This window comes from Ostrea edulis, chromosome 8 (genome assembly GCF_947568905.1).
Source record: "Ostrea edulis chromosome 8, xbOstEdul1.1, whole genome shotgun sequence".
Classification (NCBI taxonomy): domain Eukaryota; kingdom Metazoa; phylum Mollusca; class Bivalvia; order Ostreida; family Ostreidae; genus Ostrea; species Ostrea edulis.
In genome coordinates, this window is record NC_079171.1 from 2,920,625 (window position 1) to 2,936,437 (window position 15,813).

The 15,813-nt window shown below is 38.3% G+C and overlaps 1 protein-coding gene across 2 annotated transcripts in view; it reads left to right on the forward strand.

Annotated features, from left to right (window-relative positions):
• Positions 1-6,829, forward strand: part of LOC125660942 (hydroxysteroid 11-beta-dehydrogenase 1-like protein) — a 75,275-nt gene extending 68,446 nt beyond the window's left edge. The window contains exons 9-10 of one of the 2 annotated variants that reach the window (XR_008798152.1): positions 989-1,273; positions 1,440-6,829. Coding sequence is in view for 1 of the 2 variants with exons in the window: in XM_056147947.1 (XP_056003922.1) it covers positions 989-1,221 (233 nt within the window). In the remaining variant the exon portion in view is untranslated. Of the gene's footprint in view, positions 1-988 lie in introns of both variants that reach the window. The other variant, XM_056147947.1, reaches the window with a different exon arrangement.
• Positions 6,830-15,813: the final 8,984 nt, after the last annotated feature.

Consider the following 15,813-nt stretch of genomic DNA (forward strand, 5'->3'; position numbering starts at 1 on the left):
CGTGATTTATCTGTATATAGAGACGTGATTTATCTGTATAGAAACGTGATTTATCTGTATACAGAGACGTGATTTATCTGTGTACAGAGACGTGATTTATCTGTATACAGAGACATGATTTATTTGTATACAGAGACATGATTTATCTGTATATAGAGACGTGATTTATCTGTATATAGAGACGTGATTTATCTGTATAGAAACGTGATTTATCTGTATACAGAGACGTGATTTATCTGTGTACAGAGACGTGATTTATCTGTATACAGAGACATGATTTATCTGTATACAGAGATGTGATTTAACTGTAGACAGAGACGTGATTTAACTGTAGACAGAGACGTGATTTATCTGTATACAGAGACATGATTTATCTGTGTACAGAGACGTGATTTTTCTGTATATAGAGACGTGATTTATCTGTATACAGAGACGTGATTTATCTGTATACAGAGACGTGATTTAACTGTATACAGAGACGTGATTGTGAGAAATTTACAAATGACAATCCCTTTAGGATCCAGGTTAGAATAGGTCCTCAGTACCCCTTGCTTATTCTAAGAGGTAACTAAATGGGGCGGTCCTTTGGATGAGACTGCAAAAATCAAGGCTCATGTCACAGCAGTTATAGCATGATATAGATCCCTCCTTGCTCAATGGCCATAAGCACCAAGCACAGGCCTAAATTTTGCAGCAATGGTGACGTATCCATATGAGTGTAGAATTTTCAAGAGGGACGTTATTAAGATAATATACAATCAATCAAATCTCTAGATACAGACTTGCCATTCTTTTAATCTATTCGTACAGAGTTGTCTTTTCTTGATCTATAGATACAGAGTTATCTTTTCTTGATCTATAGATACAGAGTTGTCTTTTCTTAATCTATAGATACAGAGTTGTCTTTTTTTGATCTATAGATACACTCTGATACAGAGTTATCTTTTCTTGATCTACAGATGCAGAGTTGTCTTTTCTTTATTGGTAGGCACTGAGAATGCAATCCGAGGACTCCGTGATTATGGACAACACTATCTGTTAGAAATGTTACCAGCAGAGACACCTAGTGACACTGCTCTGGCGATCATCAGGGGCGGGGCCAAACGTCAGAGGGAAATATTTCATCCATACCTCAGTCTCAAAATCATGACATTGCTACGTGATTGGATTCCAAATATTGTGGAGTTCATTAACAGGTCAATGTTCACAGTTCCTGCCTAAGGACGCGTGCACCGAAATCCTGAGTGAAGAGTCGGTTGAAACAGAAGATTGGGTAAAGATTAGATTTCATTGGTCATTCTACAGATTGGGTAAAGATTAGATTTCATTGGTCATTCTACAGATTGGGTAAAGATTAGATTTCATTGGTCGTTCTACATATTGGGTAAAGATTAGATTTCATTGGTCATTCTACAGATAATGTGAATTCATTTGATTAGCAATCCTGGAAACCCAGTTCATGATATTTTTGGAGATGGAGGAATAATCAGGATGGTGACGGAGACGGAGACGGAGGAATGTACTGGAGAGTGGGCCCTCCTTGTAATCTTAGAGAATCAAATATCTAGAAATCCTTTGGGTTCTGGGCCGTCGGTGTCATAATTCCAAAGTATAATCAATAATCTGTTCATTTTCCATTTTCCAATGATTTGAGAGTTTTTAGCTGCTCAGTTTTTGTTTTGCTTATCCCCCCCAGTCTTTCGTTAAAAAAAAAAAAAATCCTGGATCCGCCTGTGATGTGTGAAGTGATTTGTGAGTTTCCTTAACGCAGGGAATTTGTATCAGCGTCTGAAGGCATTGGTACATCCTGAGGAGCAACAGAGAAGTAAAGGAGTGGGTCCAAGTTAACAAATCCTGAGGAACAAAATAAAACCAATTGAGAAATAAAGGAGTGGATCTATGTTTTCAAATCCTATGGAACAGCATCAAAAGCATGTGTACCAGGAGATAGTAGAATCTGATGAAAATCAAAGTACTGAAAGGACTGGAGGAATGGTGACTACTGAAATCAGTGTGTGGATCCATGGATTGGATTTTGTGCTCAAATTCATGCGAGAAAGGAGTCACCTCTAATATTTATTTTAAAAATCTGTAAAAGTTGATCTCCAAAGAATCCTGTAGACTAATTTAAATGATAACAACTTTCGGCATTTTGTCTATTCCTGCAGTTGTTATCACATACTCTTGCCATTATTATGTTCTACGATTTCTGTGATAAATCCATGTATTCTAATCACGGTGAAGTGAGGGTCTTCTTTGAAGCTTATTAATGTATTTTTAGATTTTTGAAACTGTTATCTGTATGGTTGTTATCTGTCTTGTACAGTAAAACACGGTTATAATGAACCTCCAGGGCCAGCGAAAAACAGTTCATTATAACCAAACTTTGTTATACAGTAAAACACGGTTATATTGAACTTCCAGGGCCAGTGAAAAACAGTTTATTATATCCAAACTTTGTTATACAGTAAAACACGGTTTTAATGAACTTCCAGGACCAGTGAAAAACAGTTCATTATAACCAAACTTTGTTATACAGAAGAACACGGTTATGATGAACTTCCAGGGCCAGTGAAAAACAGTTCATTATAACCAAACTTTGCTATACAGTAAAACAAAGTTTTAATGAACTTCCAGGGCCAGCGAAAAACTGTTTATTATAACCAAACTTTGTTATTTTCAATAAAATTTTGTTATTTTCCTCTCATAGGGGATTACATGTAAATATAACTTTGCAATAAGCATGAATTCATCATACTCATATTTGTTTATTAACATGTTTTACTGTAATTCAATTGTTTTTAATTTAATCTGACAAATTGCTGATCATGCAAGTCTGTAGTTGGTCTATCCACGAGATTGTAGGAAGTGTATTAAAGATTGTAGGAAGTGTATTGAAGATTGTAGGAGGGGTATTAAAGATTGTAGGAGGGGTATTGAAGATTGTAGGAAGTGTATTGAAGATTGTAGGAGGGGTATTGAAGATTGTAGGAAGTGTATTAAAGATTGTAGGAAGTGTATTGAAGATTGTAGGAGGGGTATTAAAGATTGTAGGAGGGGTATTGAAGATTGTAGGAAGGGTATTGAAGATTGTAGGAGGGGTATTGAAGATTGTAGGAGGGGTATTGAAGATTGTAGGAAGTGTATTGAAGATTGTAGGAGGGGTATTGAAGATTGTAGGAGGGGTATTGAAGGTTGTAGGAGGGGTATTGAAGATTGTAGGGGAGGGGTATTGAAGATTGTAGGAAGTGTATTGAAGATTGTAGGAGGGGTATTGAAGATTGTAGGAGGGGTATTGAAGATTGTAGGAGGGGTGTTAAAGATTGTAGGAGGGGTATTGAAGATTGTAGGAGGGGTGTTAAAGATTGTAGGAGGGGTATTGAAGATTGTAGGAGGGGTATTGAAGATTGTAGGAGGGGTATTGAAGATTGTAGGAGGGGTGTTAAAGATTGTAGGAGGGGTATTGAAGATTGTAGGAGGGGTATTGAAGATTGTAGGAGGGGTATTGAAGATTGTAGGAGGGGTATTGAAGATTGTAGGAAATGTATTGGTTTCGTCTGTCAATGTGTCCATATATGTGTGTTTTATTCAAAGCTTAACCCATGTGGCTGTTTTGGTTCACAAGTTTAATCTTGGTTAAGATAAAAACAGCATACTCCCTGTACTAATTGTTGAAGTATAAGGATTGCTGCAAGTCAGTGTCATTCAGTGAGGTCACACAATTATACTTAGCTAACGGGGTTATCTCAGCTGTGAGTTGTAAATACAGATTAAAACGTACTCATCTTTGGGTGTAACAACTTCAAAACTGTCTGCAAGTTTTGCTGAATTGAAAGCATTTTCACACGCCCGTCATTGGACGGGACATACTGCGCTGTCCATGTGTCTGTCTGTCTGGCAGTCTGAGGTCATGTTTTCCATCCTGGTAGCAATTTCTCCCTCAATAATCATAAAAGTGAGTGTGCATTTCAGTTACATTGGTGCTCCATGACCAACTTCAGAGCTTATAGTAGTGCAAACAGTTTTCCAGACTTTCGCTATGGATACAGTTAGTGCCCTGAAATTTAGTCATAACCTTCCTCTCGGAGGAATACACATTAAGTTTGTATATCAGCTGGATTGGTGCACTGTGACGTACTGTACGGGTAGAAGTAGGTCAAACAGTTCTCCAGACTTTTTTTTTTTTCGTTATGGATAGACGTATTACCTCTCGGAGAAGTACATAATCAGTTCACGTGTCAGATGGATTGGTGCACCATGACCTACTTCAAGGACTTTTTATTCAGAATGTGTATTGTGTTTCTGGTACTCTTGCTGATCTCTGAAGAGGTTGATCTTGACCTCTGGGTAGTTGAACCTTGATCTCTGGGTAGTTGAACCTTGACCTCTGGGTAGTTGAACCTTGACCTCTGGGTGGTTGAACCTTGACCTCTGGGTAAATCTAACTTTTATTTAAAAGATCCTTTTGGGCATAAATTTCCATGTTATTACTGATTTAATAATTGTGAACAGGCAACTTCTATATGTGATGTGTTGATGTCATGCCCGATATCTTGATGCCATGTCTGAAATTTTATTTCAAGTCTGATATTTAGATGTCATGCCTGATATTTTGATGATTGAGTTGATGAACATTTTGATGATTGAGTTGATGAACATTTTGATGATTATCCTGGTTTGGTTTGATGTGAGTGTCTGTCAGTCCCGTGGTAATACCTGTGAGTGAGCGAGATTGAAATTATTTATTGTGATCGATTATGAAATCGAATTTATTAACATCAGGGATACAAAGATATACTCAATAAAATGGAATGTTTAGTTTATTTTAAAAATCACAACAGAAATATATTATTCATTAACTGGATGTTTAATTTATTTTAAAAATCACAATACAGATGTATTATTCATTAACTGATATCAGTAATTATATATAAATTTGAGTGATTACTATATTCTGTTTGTGTTGCTATTTCTCACAGTCAATAACTACAATATTACACATAACCAGTATGTACATCAGTGTTATTTCACAGTCAATAACTACAATATTGCACATAACCAATATATACATCAGTGTTATTTCTCAGTCAATAACAAGAGGTACTGTGAGCAATCCTCACTAAGAATACCCCCCGCTTACCCCAATCTCCCAAAGGGTGATGGAAATAGGTATAAACTACCTCTTTTCTGAGTGTTGCTACTTCGATGTCCAGTGCGCGTGACCTTTGACCTTTTGACCCCAAAATCGATAGGGAACATCTTTCATCCCATGGGTAGTCCATATGTATGATATGGTGACTGTAGGTGGAAAGGATAACGCTTTAGAGCCCGGAAACCATATTGCTACTTCAATGTCCAGTGCGCGTGAACTTTGACCTTTTGACCCCAAAATCGATAGGGATCATCTTCATCCCATGGGTAGTCCATATATATGATATGGTGACTGTAGGTGGAAAGGATAACGCTTTAGAGCCCGGAAACCATATTGCTACTTCAATGTCCAGTGTGCCTGACCTTTGACCTTTTGACCCCAAAATCGATAGGGATCATCTTCATCCCATGGGTAGTCCATATATATGATATGGTGACTGTAGGTGGAAAGGATAACGCTTTAGAGCCCGGAAACCATATTGCTACTTCGATGTCCAGTGCGCTTGACCTTTGACCTTTTGACCCCAAAATCGATAGGGAACATCTTCATCCCATGGGTAGTCCATATATATGATATGGTGACGGTAGGTGGAAAGGATAATGCTTTAGAGCCCGGAACCATTGCGTCTACAGACGGACGGACGGACAGACGGACAACCCGATTCCAGTATAACCCCCCCCCCCCCCCCCTACAACTTGTTGCGGGGGGTACAACTACAATATTACACTCGGTCAATATGTACATCAGTGTTATTTCTCAGTCAATAACTACAATATTACACTCGCTCAATATGTACATCAGTGTTATTTCTCAGTCAATAACTACAATATTACACATAGTCAATATGTACACCAGTGTTATTTCTCACAGTCAATAACTACAATATTACACATAGTCAATATGTACATCAGTGTTATTTCTCAGTCAATAAATACAATATTACACATAACCAATATGTACATCAGTGTTATTTCTCACAGTCAATAACTACAATATTACACTCAGTCAATATGTACATCAGTGTTATTTCTCACAGTCAATAACTACAATATTACACTCAGTCAATGTGTACATCAGTGTTATTTCATAGTCAATAACTACAATATTACACATAGTCAATATCTACATCAGTGTTATTTCACAGTCAATAACTACAATATTACACATAACCAATATGTACATCAGTGTTATTTCACAGTCAATAACTGCAATATTACACATAGTCAATATATACATCAGTGTTATTTCTCACAGTCAATAACTACAATATTACACATAGTCAATATGTACATCAGTGTTATTTCTCACAGTCAATAACTACAATATTACACATAACCAGTATGTACATCAGTGTTATTTCACAGTCAATAACTACAATATTAGACATAACCAATATGTACATCAGTGTTATTTCTCACAGTCAATAACTACAATATTACACACAGTCAATATATACATTAGTGTTATTTCACACAGTCAATAACTACAATATTACACATAGTCAATATGTACATCAGTGTTATTTCTCAGTCAATAACTAAAATATTACACATAGTCAATATGTACATCAGTGTTATTTCTCGCAGTCAATAACTACAATATTACACATAGTCAATATGTACATCAGTGTTATTTCATTGTAATGTTAGTTCGTGCAATAAAAAGGACGGGAATTTCTGAGGTGTGATTTTATTAGTAGGTCAGCTTGATTATGGAATGAAGAAGAGGGCAATATCACTTTGCACCGGTCAGTCCGTAGGTTGGTCAATTGGTAGACCAAATGCTGTCCACTCAATATCTTGAAAACCATTCACTTAATCAAAATAGTATTCATTCAGTGACATATTGCTTTGCACCGGTCGGTCGATAGACCACATGCTGTCCATTCAATATCTTGAAAACCATTCACTTGATTGTAAGGATATTTCATATGGGAGTTTTTTATCAGTTGAAGAGGACCCCTATTGATTAAAAGGTCAAGGGTCAATCCGCGCTGAATATAGGATTATACTGTCCTCTCAATTTCTTGAGAACCCTTTGCTTGACAGATATCAAACTTGGTTCACTGGTACATCCCCAGGACTAGATAACCCTTATTGATTTTGAGGAAAAACATGGTAAAAGATCAAGGGTCAATCCACTTTTGACATGGGAAGATATTTTACACTTAATATATTGAAAACCCTTTGCCTGACAAACATCTAAGTTTATACACTGGTATATCAAAAGGAGTAGATGACCCCGGTAGGGGGCTCAAATTCACGACCTACCGGTTACGAAGCGAACGCTTTGGCTTACGGACCTACCGCAACCAGTCTCGAAATGAGATATAAACTAAACATCAAAGACATTTAGTATGCGAACATCAGACATTTAGTATGCGAACATCAAAGACATTTAGTATGCGAACATCATTTTTGACCCGGAGGAAACGGGGTGCACTTTTTCTATTAGAAATGAATAAGTTTTATAATTGATTTCTCGAACATTTGATTATGTAATAATACAATAACAGATTATTTCTGAGGAGTTTCCACTTTAGAAGAGTCATGGATCAAAATACGGACCTCTAGAGTAGCCTATACATGTTCATCTGTTTCTGGAGGCCATCACGAGCTTTCATCTGTTTCTGGAGACCACCACGAGCTCTCTGTTTCTGGAGGCCATCACGAGCTTTCATCTGTTCCTGGAGGCCATCACGAGCTTTCATCTGTTCCTGGAGACCATCACAAGCTTTCAAATGTTTCTGAGGATTCTGGAGACGATCACGAGCTTTCTTCTGTTTCTGCAGCAGTATTTGTACATGTAGTAAAAGATGGCTGACATTTGGAAAAACTCAGATTTCTTCTGAAACAGTTACTTGTGTGTACAGACGGACGACATTTAGCGAAAAGACGAAGATAATGAACAGTGATCAATGTAAAACTTATACGGTTCCAATTTTGATGCACCAGATGCGCATTTCGACAAATAATGTCTTTTCAGTGATACTCAACCGAAATGTTTGAAATCCGAAATAAAAATAAACTTGCAAGAGCTATTTTAGAAAGAAAAAACCGGAATGCCAAAAAAACTTGAGTCAAATTCGTCTAAGGATAAGAGCTATGCATGAGGAAGATAATCCTTAAATTTGAAATGAATTTCAAAAAATTACCACAGCAATTAAATATACATCCGTATTTTCAAGCTAGTAACGAAGTACTTAGCTACTGGGCTGTAGAGACCCTCGGGGACTAACAGTCCACCAGCAGAGGCCTCGACCCAGGGGTCATAATGTCAAATTTATACGGTACCAATTTTGATGCACCATATGCGCATTTCAACAAAGAATGTCTCTTCAGTGATGCTCCCCTGAAATGTTTGAAATTCAAAATAACAATAAACTTGTAAGAGCTATTTTAGGGAAAACAGAGTGCCAAAAAAATGGAGTCAAATTCGTTTAAGGATCTCCTAATTCCTATAAAGAATACAAGATAAAGAGGTGGGAAAACACGGATCCTTGGTCATACCAGGGATGAGATCAGGTGCCTAGGAGGAATAAGCATCCCTGTTGACTGGTCACATCCACCGTAAACACTATTTCTTGATCAGATAAACGGAGTAATCCGTAGTCAAAACCAGTGTACCAAGAACGGCCTAACAATCAGTATGATATGGTGTCAAGTGGCGCCATATTTAAAGTGGCGTCGGTGGCCGAGTGGTTAGGCCGTCAGACTCTCGACCGAAAGGTCGTGGGTTCGAGTCCTGTCTGCGGCAGGGCTGACGTTGTGTCCTTGGGAAAGGCACTTTACATGAATTTCCTCACTCCACCCAAGTGTAAAAGGGGAACCTGGCTATAGACAGTGAAAGATATTGTTAAAATGTTAGTGCTCTAGCGCTTGTAATGGCAGCTTTCACTGTATGCTTCCTAGGAAGCTGAGAAAGTTCTAGATTGATATAAGGTCTGCCGGGGTAATAATGTACATTGATTATTGTAAAGCGCTTTGAGAAGCATACGCTGGATAAGGCGCTATATAAAACCAATTATTATTATTATTATATGAGCGTTTAGAGTGGACAATCTGCGCAGTATTTCCATCGACCTATTTAACTATCATGACCTTTGTAACGTATAGATCTAGGCTTTTATGTCTTTTAACAAATAAACACGTTCTTCAAAGTTGGAAGTTGTAAAGTCCTTAAACATGCACTTTATAACACAACGTCAACTTGTTTCTTGATGTATATGTAAAACTTATACGGTACGAATTTTGATGCACCAGATGCGCATTTCGACAAATAATGTCTTTTCAGTGATGCTCAACCGAAATGTTTGAAATTCGAAATAACTATGAAGTTTTAGATCTAAATATAGCCAAAAACAGCGTGCCAAACAAGTGGAGCCAAATTTGTCCAAGTAAAGAGCTATGCATGAGGGAGATAATCCTTAATTTTGAAATGAATTTCAAAATTTTATAACAGCAATTAAATATACATCCGTATTTCCAAGCTAGTAACGAAGTACTTAGCTACTGGGCTGTAGAGACCCTCGGGGACTAACAGTCCACCAGCAGAGGCCTCGACCCAGGGGTCATAATGTAAAACTTATACGGTACCAATTTTGATGCACCAGATGCACATTTCGACAAATAATGTCTTTTCAGTGATGTTCAACCTGCGAAATATATGATTTCATTATAAAGCAGTAGTATGGCGTGGGCGTGTAGTGAGCGGAAGTCCTAAAGCACTAGTACAGAGTGTAGTGAGCGGAAGTACTAAAGCACTAGTACAATGTGTAGTGAGCGGAAGTCCTAAAGCACTAGTACAGTGTGTAGTGAGCGGAAGTACTAAATCACTAGTACAGTGTGTAGTGAGCGGAAGTACTAAATCACTAGTACAGTGTGTAGTGAGCGGAAGTACTAAATCACTAGTACAGTGTGTAGTGAGCGGAAGTACTAAATCACTAGTACAGCGTGTAGTGAGCGGAAGTCCTAAATCACTAGTACAGTGTGTAGTGAGCGGAAGTACTAAATCACTAGTACAGTGTGTAGTGAGCGGAAGTACTAAAGCACTAGTACAGTGTGTAGTGAGCGGAAGTACTAAATCACTAGTACAGAGTGTAGTTAGAGGAAGTACTAAAGCACTAGTACAGCGTGTAGTGAGCGGAAGTCTTAAATCACTAGTACAGTGTGTAGTGAGCGGAAGTACTAAATCACTAGTACAGCGTGTAGTGAGCGGAATTCCTAATTCACTAGTACAGTGTGTAGTGAGCGGAAGTACTAAAGCACTAGTACAGTGTGTAGTGAGCGGAAGTACTAAATCACTAGTACAGTGTGTAGTGAGCGGAAGTCCTAAAGCACTAGTACGGCGTGGGCGTGTAGTGAGCGGAAGTACTAAAGCACTAGTACAGTATGTAGTGAGCGGAAGTACTAAAGCACTAGTACAGTGTGTAGTGAGCGGAAGTACTAAAGCACTAGTACAGTGTGTAGTGAGCGGAAGTACTAAATCACTAGTACAGCGTGTAGTGAGCGGAAGTCCTAAATCACTAGTACAGTGTGTAGTGAGCGGAAGTACTAAATCACTAGTACAGTGTGTAGTGAGCGGAAGTACTAAAGCACTAGTACAGTGTGTAGTGAGCGGAAGTACTAAATCACTAGTACAGAGTGTAGTTAGAGGAAGTACTAAAGCACTAGTACAGCGTGTAGTGAGCGGAAGTCTTAAATCACTAGTACAGTGTGTAGTGAGCGGAAGTACTAAATCACTAGTACAGCGTGTAGTGAGCGGAATTCCTAATTCACTAGTACAGTGTGTAGTGAGCGGAAGTACTAAAGCACTAGTACAGTGTGTAGTGAGCGGAAGTACTAAATCACTAGTACAGTGTGTAGTGAGCGGAAGTCCTAAAGCACTAGTACGGCGTGGGCGTGTAGTGAGCGGAAGTACTAAAGCACTAGTACAGTATGTAGTGAGCGGAAGTACTAAAGCACTAGTACGACGTGGATCGTGTAGTGAGCGGAAGTCCTAAAGCACTAGTACAGTATGTAGTGAGCGGAAGTCCTAAAGCACTAGTACAGTGTGTAGTGAGCGGAAGTCCTAAAGCACTAGTACAGTGTGTAGTGAGCGGAAGTACTAAAGCACTAGTACAGTGTGTATTGAGTGGAAGTCCTAAAGCACTAGTACAGTGTGTAGTGAGCGGAAGTACTAAAGCACTAGTACAGTGTGTAGTGAGCGGAAGTCCTAAAGCACTAGTACAGTGTGTAGTGAGCGGAAGTACTAAAGCACTAGTACAGTGTGTAGTGAGCGGAAGTACTAAAGCACTAGTATGGAGTGTAGTGAGCGGAAGTACTAAAGCACTAGTATGGAGTGTAGTGAGAGGAAGTCCTAAAGCACTAGTACAGTGTGTAGTGAGCGGAAGTACTAAAGCACTAGTACAGTGTGTAGTGAGCGGAAGTACTAAAGCACTAGTACAGTGTGTAGTGAGCGGAAGTCCTAAAGCACTAGTACAGTGTGTAGTGAGCGGAAGTACTAAAGCACTAGTACAGTGTGTAGTGAGCGGAAGTACTAAATCACTAGTACAGCGTGTAGTGAGCGGAATTCCTAAATCACTAGTACAGTGTGTAGTGAGCGGAAGTACTAAAGCACTAGTACAGTGTGTAGTGAGCGGAAGTGTTAAAGCACTAGTACAGCGTGTAGTGAGCGGAAGTCCTAAAGCACTAGTACAGCGTGTAGTGAGCGGAAGTACTAAAGCACTAGTACAGCGTGTAGTGAGCGGAAGTCCTAAAGCACTAGTACGAGGGAGTGTAGTCAGCGGAAGTCCTAAAACACTAGTACAGGGACGGGGGTGTAGTTAGAGGAAGTCCTAAAGCACTAGTACGGCGTGTAGTTAGAGGAAGTCCTAAAACACTAGTACAGCGTGTAGTGAGCGGAAGTCCTAAAGCACTAGTACGAGGGAGTGTAGTCAGCGGAAGTACTAAAGCACTAGTACAGTTTGTAGTGAGCGGAAGTTCTAAAGCACTAGTATAGGGGGGGGGGCGTGTAGTTCTTAAATCGTACTGTGTAGGAATCTGCCCAATGTTCACACCTTACAGAATACAATCTATCTACCCGGACCATGAATTCTGTCCGTCACTTTCAACAACTGGTCAATCCTTGTTGGTTAATTATCCGATAAAGATGACCTCAGTGGTCATTTTGCAATTTCTAGCCTTGTATGGGTTTATTGTAGCATTTATGTCGCAATGTCCTAAAACAAACCCACTAAGCAAACAGAACATCACTTAAAACTCGAGACTTCAAATAACACTCTGCAGATGTTTAAACACCATACGTAGCAGATTGGAGTATTTGTATTCAGTGAATCTTTTCTCTTATTTTTCTTTTGAAATTGACATTGTTTTCATTATAGACAAGGTTAAAAAGCTGCATTGGTTAAAAGTAAAGTAAATTGTATTTAAAGTCGGCACTATATACATTCAACAAATCAACACAAGCTCTGTAAAGCTTTTTAACCGACTATTTGTTCCGACAATTGTTCCGTTTAAAGTGCCTAAATGGTCAACAATATGCTATTTCAATACTTAAGGAGGTATGCTACACCAGAGACATTTGATGTAGATGAAAAGTGGAGGATATGTACAACAATATTTTGAAGTTGAAAATGTTTTAATTTACTTTATTTTGTCAAAAAATACAGTTTTAGTAGAAGGTAATCTGAAAAAAATTGTAAACCCCTGCTGGACTTGAACCTGCGACCTACAGTTCATCAATCGGTATTCTAACCTACTGAGCTACTCGGCTAGGTATTGAAATGGAAAAGGAAAAGTCTAATATTGCTGATATCGATTTTTTCATCCATGTTTTTAAAGGAAGTCAGCCATTATGACGATGTAGAGTACTACCTTAATTAAATCTAGTTTATTTTTTTACTCATGTAATTCATCTCAAGAATTCTTCACTCATATGGAGACGTCACCATTGCCGGTGAAAAGCTGCCAATCTTAAGCCTACACTCGGCACTTATATACGGCCTTTGAGCAGGGAGGGATCTTTATGGTGCCGCACCTGCTGTGAGAAGGGGCCTCGGTTTTTATGTCTCATCCAAAAAAAACAAACACCAGGAGTCGCCTCTTACGACAAGCAAAGGGTACTACTTAAGGCCTTGTTCTAACCCGGATCCCCAGGGGAATAAGATTGATTGGAATTGTTGTTATAATCCACTCCATTGAGTGACACATTAAGAAAACTGTAACTCTAAAGGAACGCTGAACAAATGTAAAGTATCATTCATTTATTTACATTGATGTTTGCAATACATCAACAGTGTGTCCTAAATAAATATTTTTAAAAAAGAGATTCGGTGAATGTGAGTATATGCAGATCATGCTTTAGATCCACCTCTGGTGTGTCCAGGGGGTCCGTGTTTTGTACTGTACTCTTAATTTTGTATTCGTTGTAAGATTGAGTAAACTTGAAATCGCAGATTTTTTCCCAAATCAATAACATTAAAACCTATGACTTTTCAACACTATACACGACCATTCCTCACGATAAATTAAAGACTAGACTTTTTGACATTATGGACAGTTGCTTCTTCAACAAAAATGGAAAACAGAAATATCCATATCTAGTGATCAGTCATTAAAAACTCACTCTCTTAAACACCACTCTGATTCAACGCAAAAGTACTCTGAAGTTGAAATGAAAAATATGCTAGAGTTCCTCATTGACAATATCTTCGTGGTCTTTGGTGATCAGGTCTTCCAACAGTCTGTTGGAATTCCCATTGGCACGAATTGTGCTCCTTTGTTAGCTGACCTGTTTCTATATTCATATGAAGCATAATTTATTAAAAAACTTCTACGTGAGAAGACAAAAATCTTTCGCTGTGGCCTTCAATTCGACATTTCGATATATTGATGACGTTTTGTCTATTAACAATAATAACTTTCATTCATATTCCGATTTGATATATCCCCGTGACTTCGAAATAAAGGACACCACAAAATCGTCCACTTCTGCTTCAAACTTAGATATTTTATTGGCATTAACGGCAAACTGACAACTCGATCAACTGTATGACAAACGGGCTGATTTCAGCTTCTCCATCGTCAACGTCCCATATTTATGTAGCAATATTCCATTATCACCTGCATATGGTGTTTATATATCTCAACTGATTCGATATGCAAGAGCGTGTTCTGCGTATAGTAAGTTTTTAAAACGAGGTAAGCTACTGACAAACAAGTTGATGGTAGAGGGGTTTCAATAGTTTCGATTGAAGTCAGCATTTCGCAAATTCTAAGGTCTTTTGTAATGATCTAGTTCGTCAATACAACCTATCATTGGGTCAAATGCTGTCTGACTTGTTTCATACCGATTGTTAAGCCGTTCTTGGCACACTGATTTTGACTATGGATAACTCCGTTTACCTGATCAGGATATGGGGTTCACGGCGGGTGTGACCGGTCAACAGGGGATGCTTACTCCTCCTAGGTACCTGATCTCACCTCTGGTGTGTCCAGGGGTCCGTGTTTGTCCAACTATCTGTTTTGTATTGCTTATAGGAGTTATGAGATTGATCACTATTAGTTATCTTCACCTTTCATTGATCACTAACTCTTGCTGTTTTCATCAATAAATGTCTAGAATAACTGGTTGTTGTCATCAACAAATGTCTAGAATAACTCTGAATGTTGTCATCAATAAATGTCGAGAATAACTGGTTGTTGTCATCAATAAATGTCGAGAATAACTGGTTGTTGTTATCAATAAATGTCTAGAATAACTCTGGTTGTTGTCATCAATAAATGTCTAGAATAACTCTGGTTGTTGTCATCAATAAATGTCTAGAATAACTCTGGTTGTTGTCATTAATAAATGTCTAGAATAACTCTGGTTGTTGTCAACAATAATTGTCTAGAATAACTGGTTGTCATCAATAAATGTCTAGAATAACTCTGTCTGTTGTCATCAATATATGTCTAGAATAACTCTGGTTGTTGTCATCAATAAATGTCTAAAATAACTCTGGTTGTTGTCAACAATAACTGTCTAGAATAACTCTGACTGTTGTCAACAATAAATGTTGCACCTTGGTCTAGAACAGCACGTAAGAAATTGATCATGTTGAAATGCAATACCAATAGTTACTAGATAATTCATTGTGACGTGTTTTTAATGGATGCCGACATTTGTATTTAGCGGAAAGAGACAGCTACTGTTACAAAGTGGTCACCTTCATAAAACGATACAGGAAAACATTCCCTCACGTCACGTGATCTAAATCTTTAAAACGGACATTTCAGGATTGAAATGATGATTCAAAAGACAATAACATGATCAATGAATGAAAATCAATGAAAGTCCGGTTTGTTATTTGCTACATAATGCATCGCAAACAGAAGACGGCAATATTCTCCATTTCAGTTCATTGCTAATTTTTCTCCTCATTTGGTGTTCGTACATTACCATGCCAGTTCAATCCTCAACCAGATTTCCCTATGTTGCTTTGATCATTTCGCTGATTTCTCAGCATGTCATGATGGGCGATATCTGCATGAATATCGGCGCGGATCAGGAAATTGGAAAGAAATTACCAGTCTCTCCTTTCATGGTGTTATACGAAATAGGTCTCCATTTGTGTTTCAGAGAATGCGAATCGTATGCTATTTGTTTGTCCATCAACT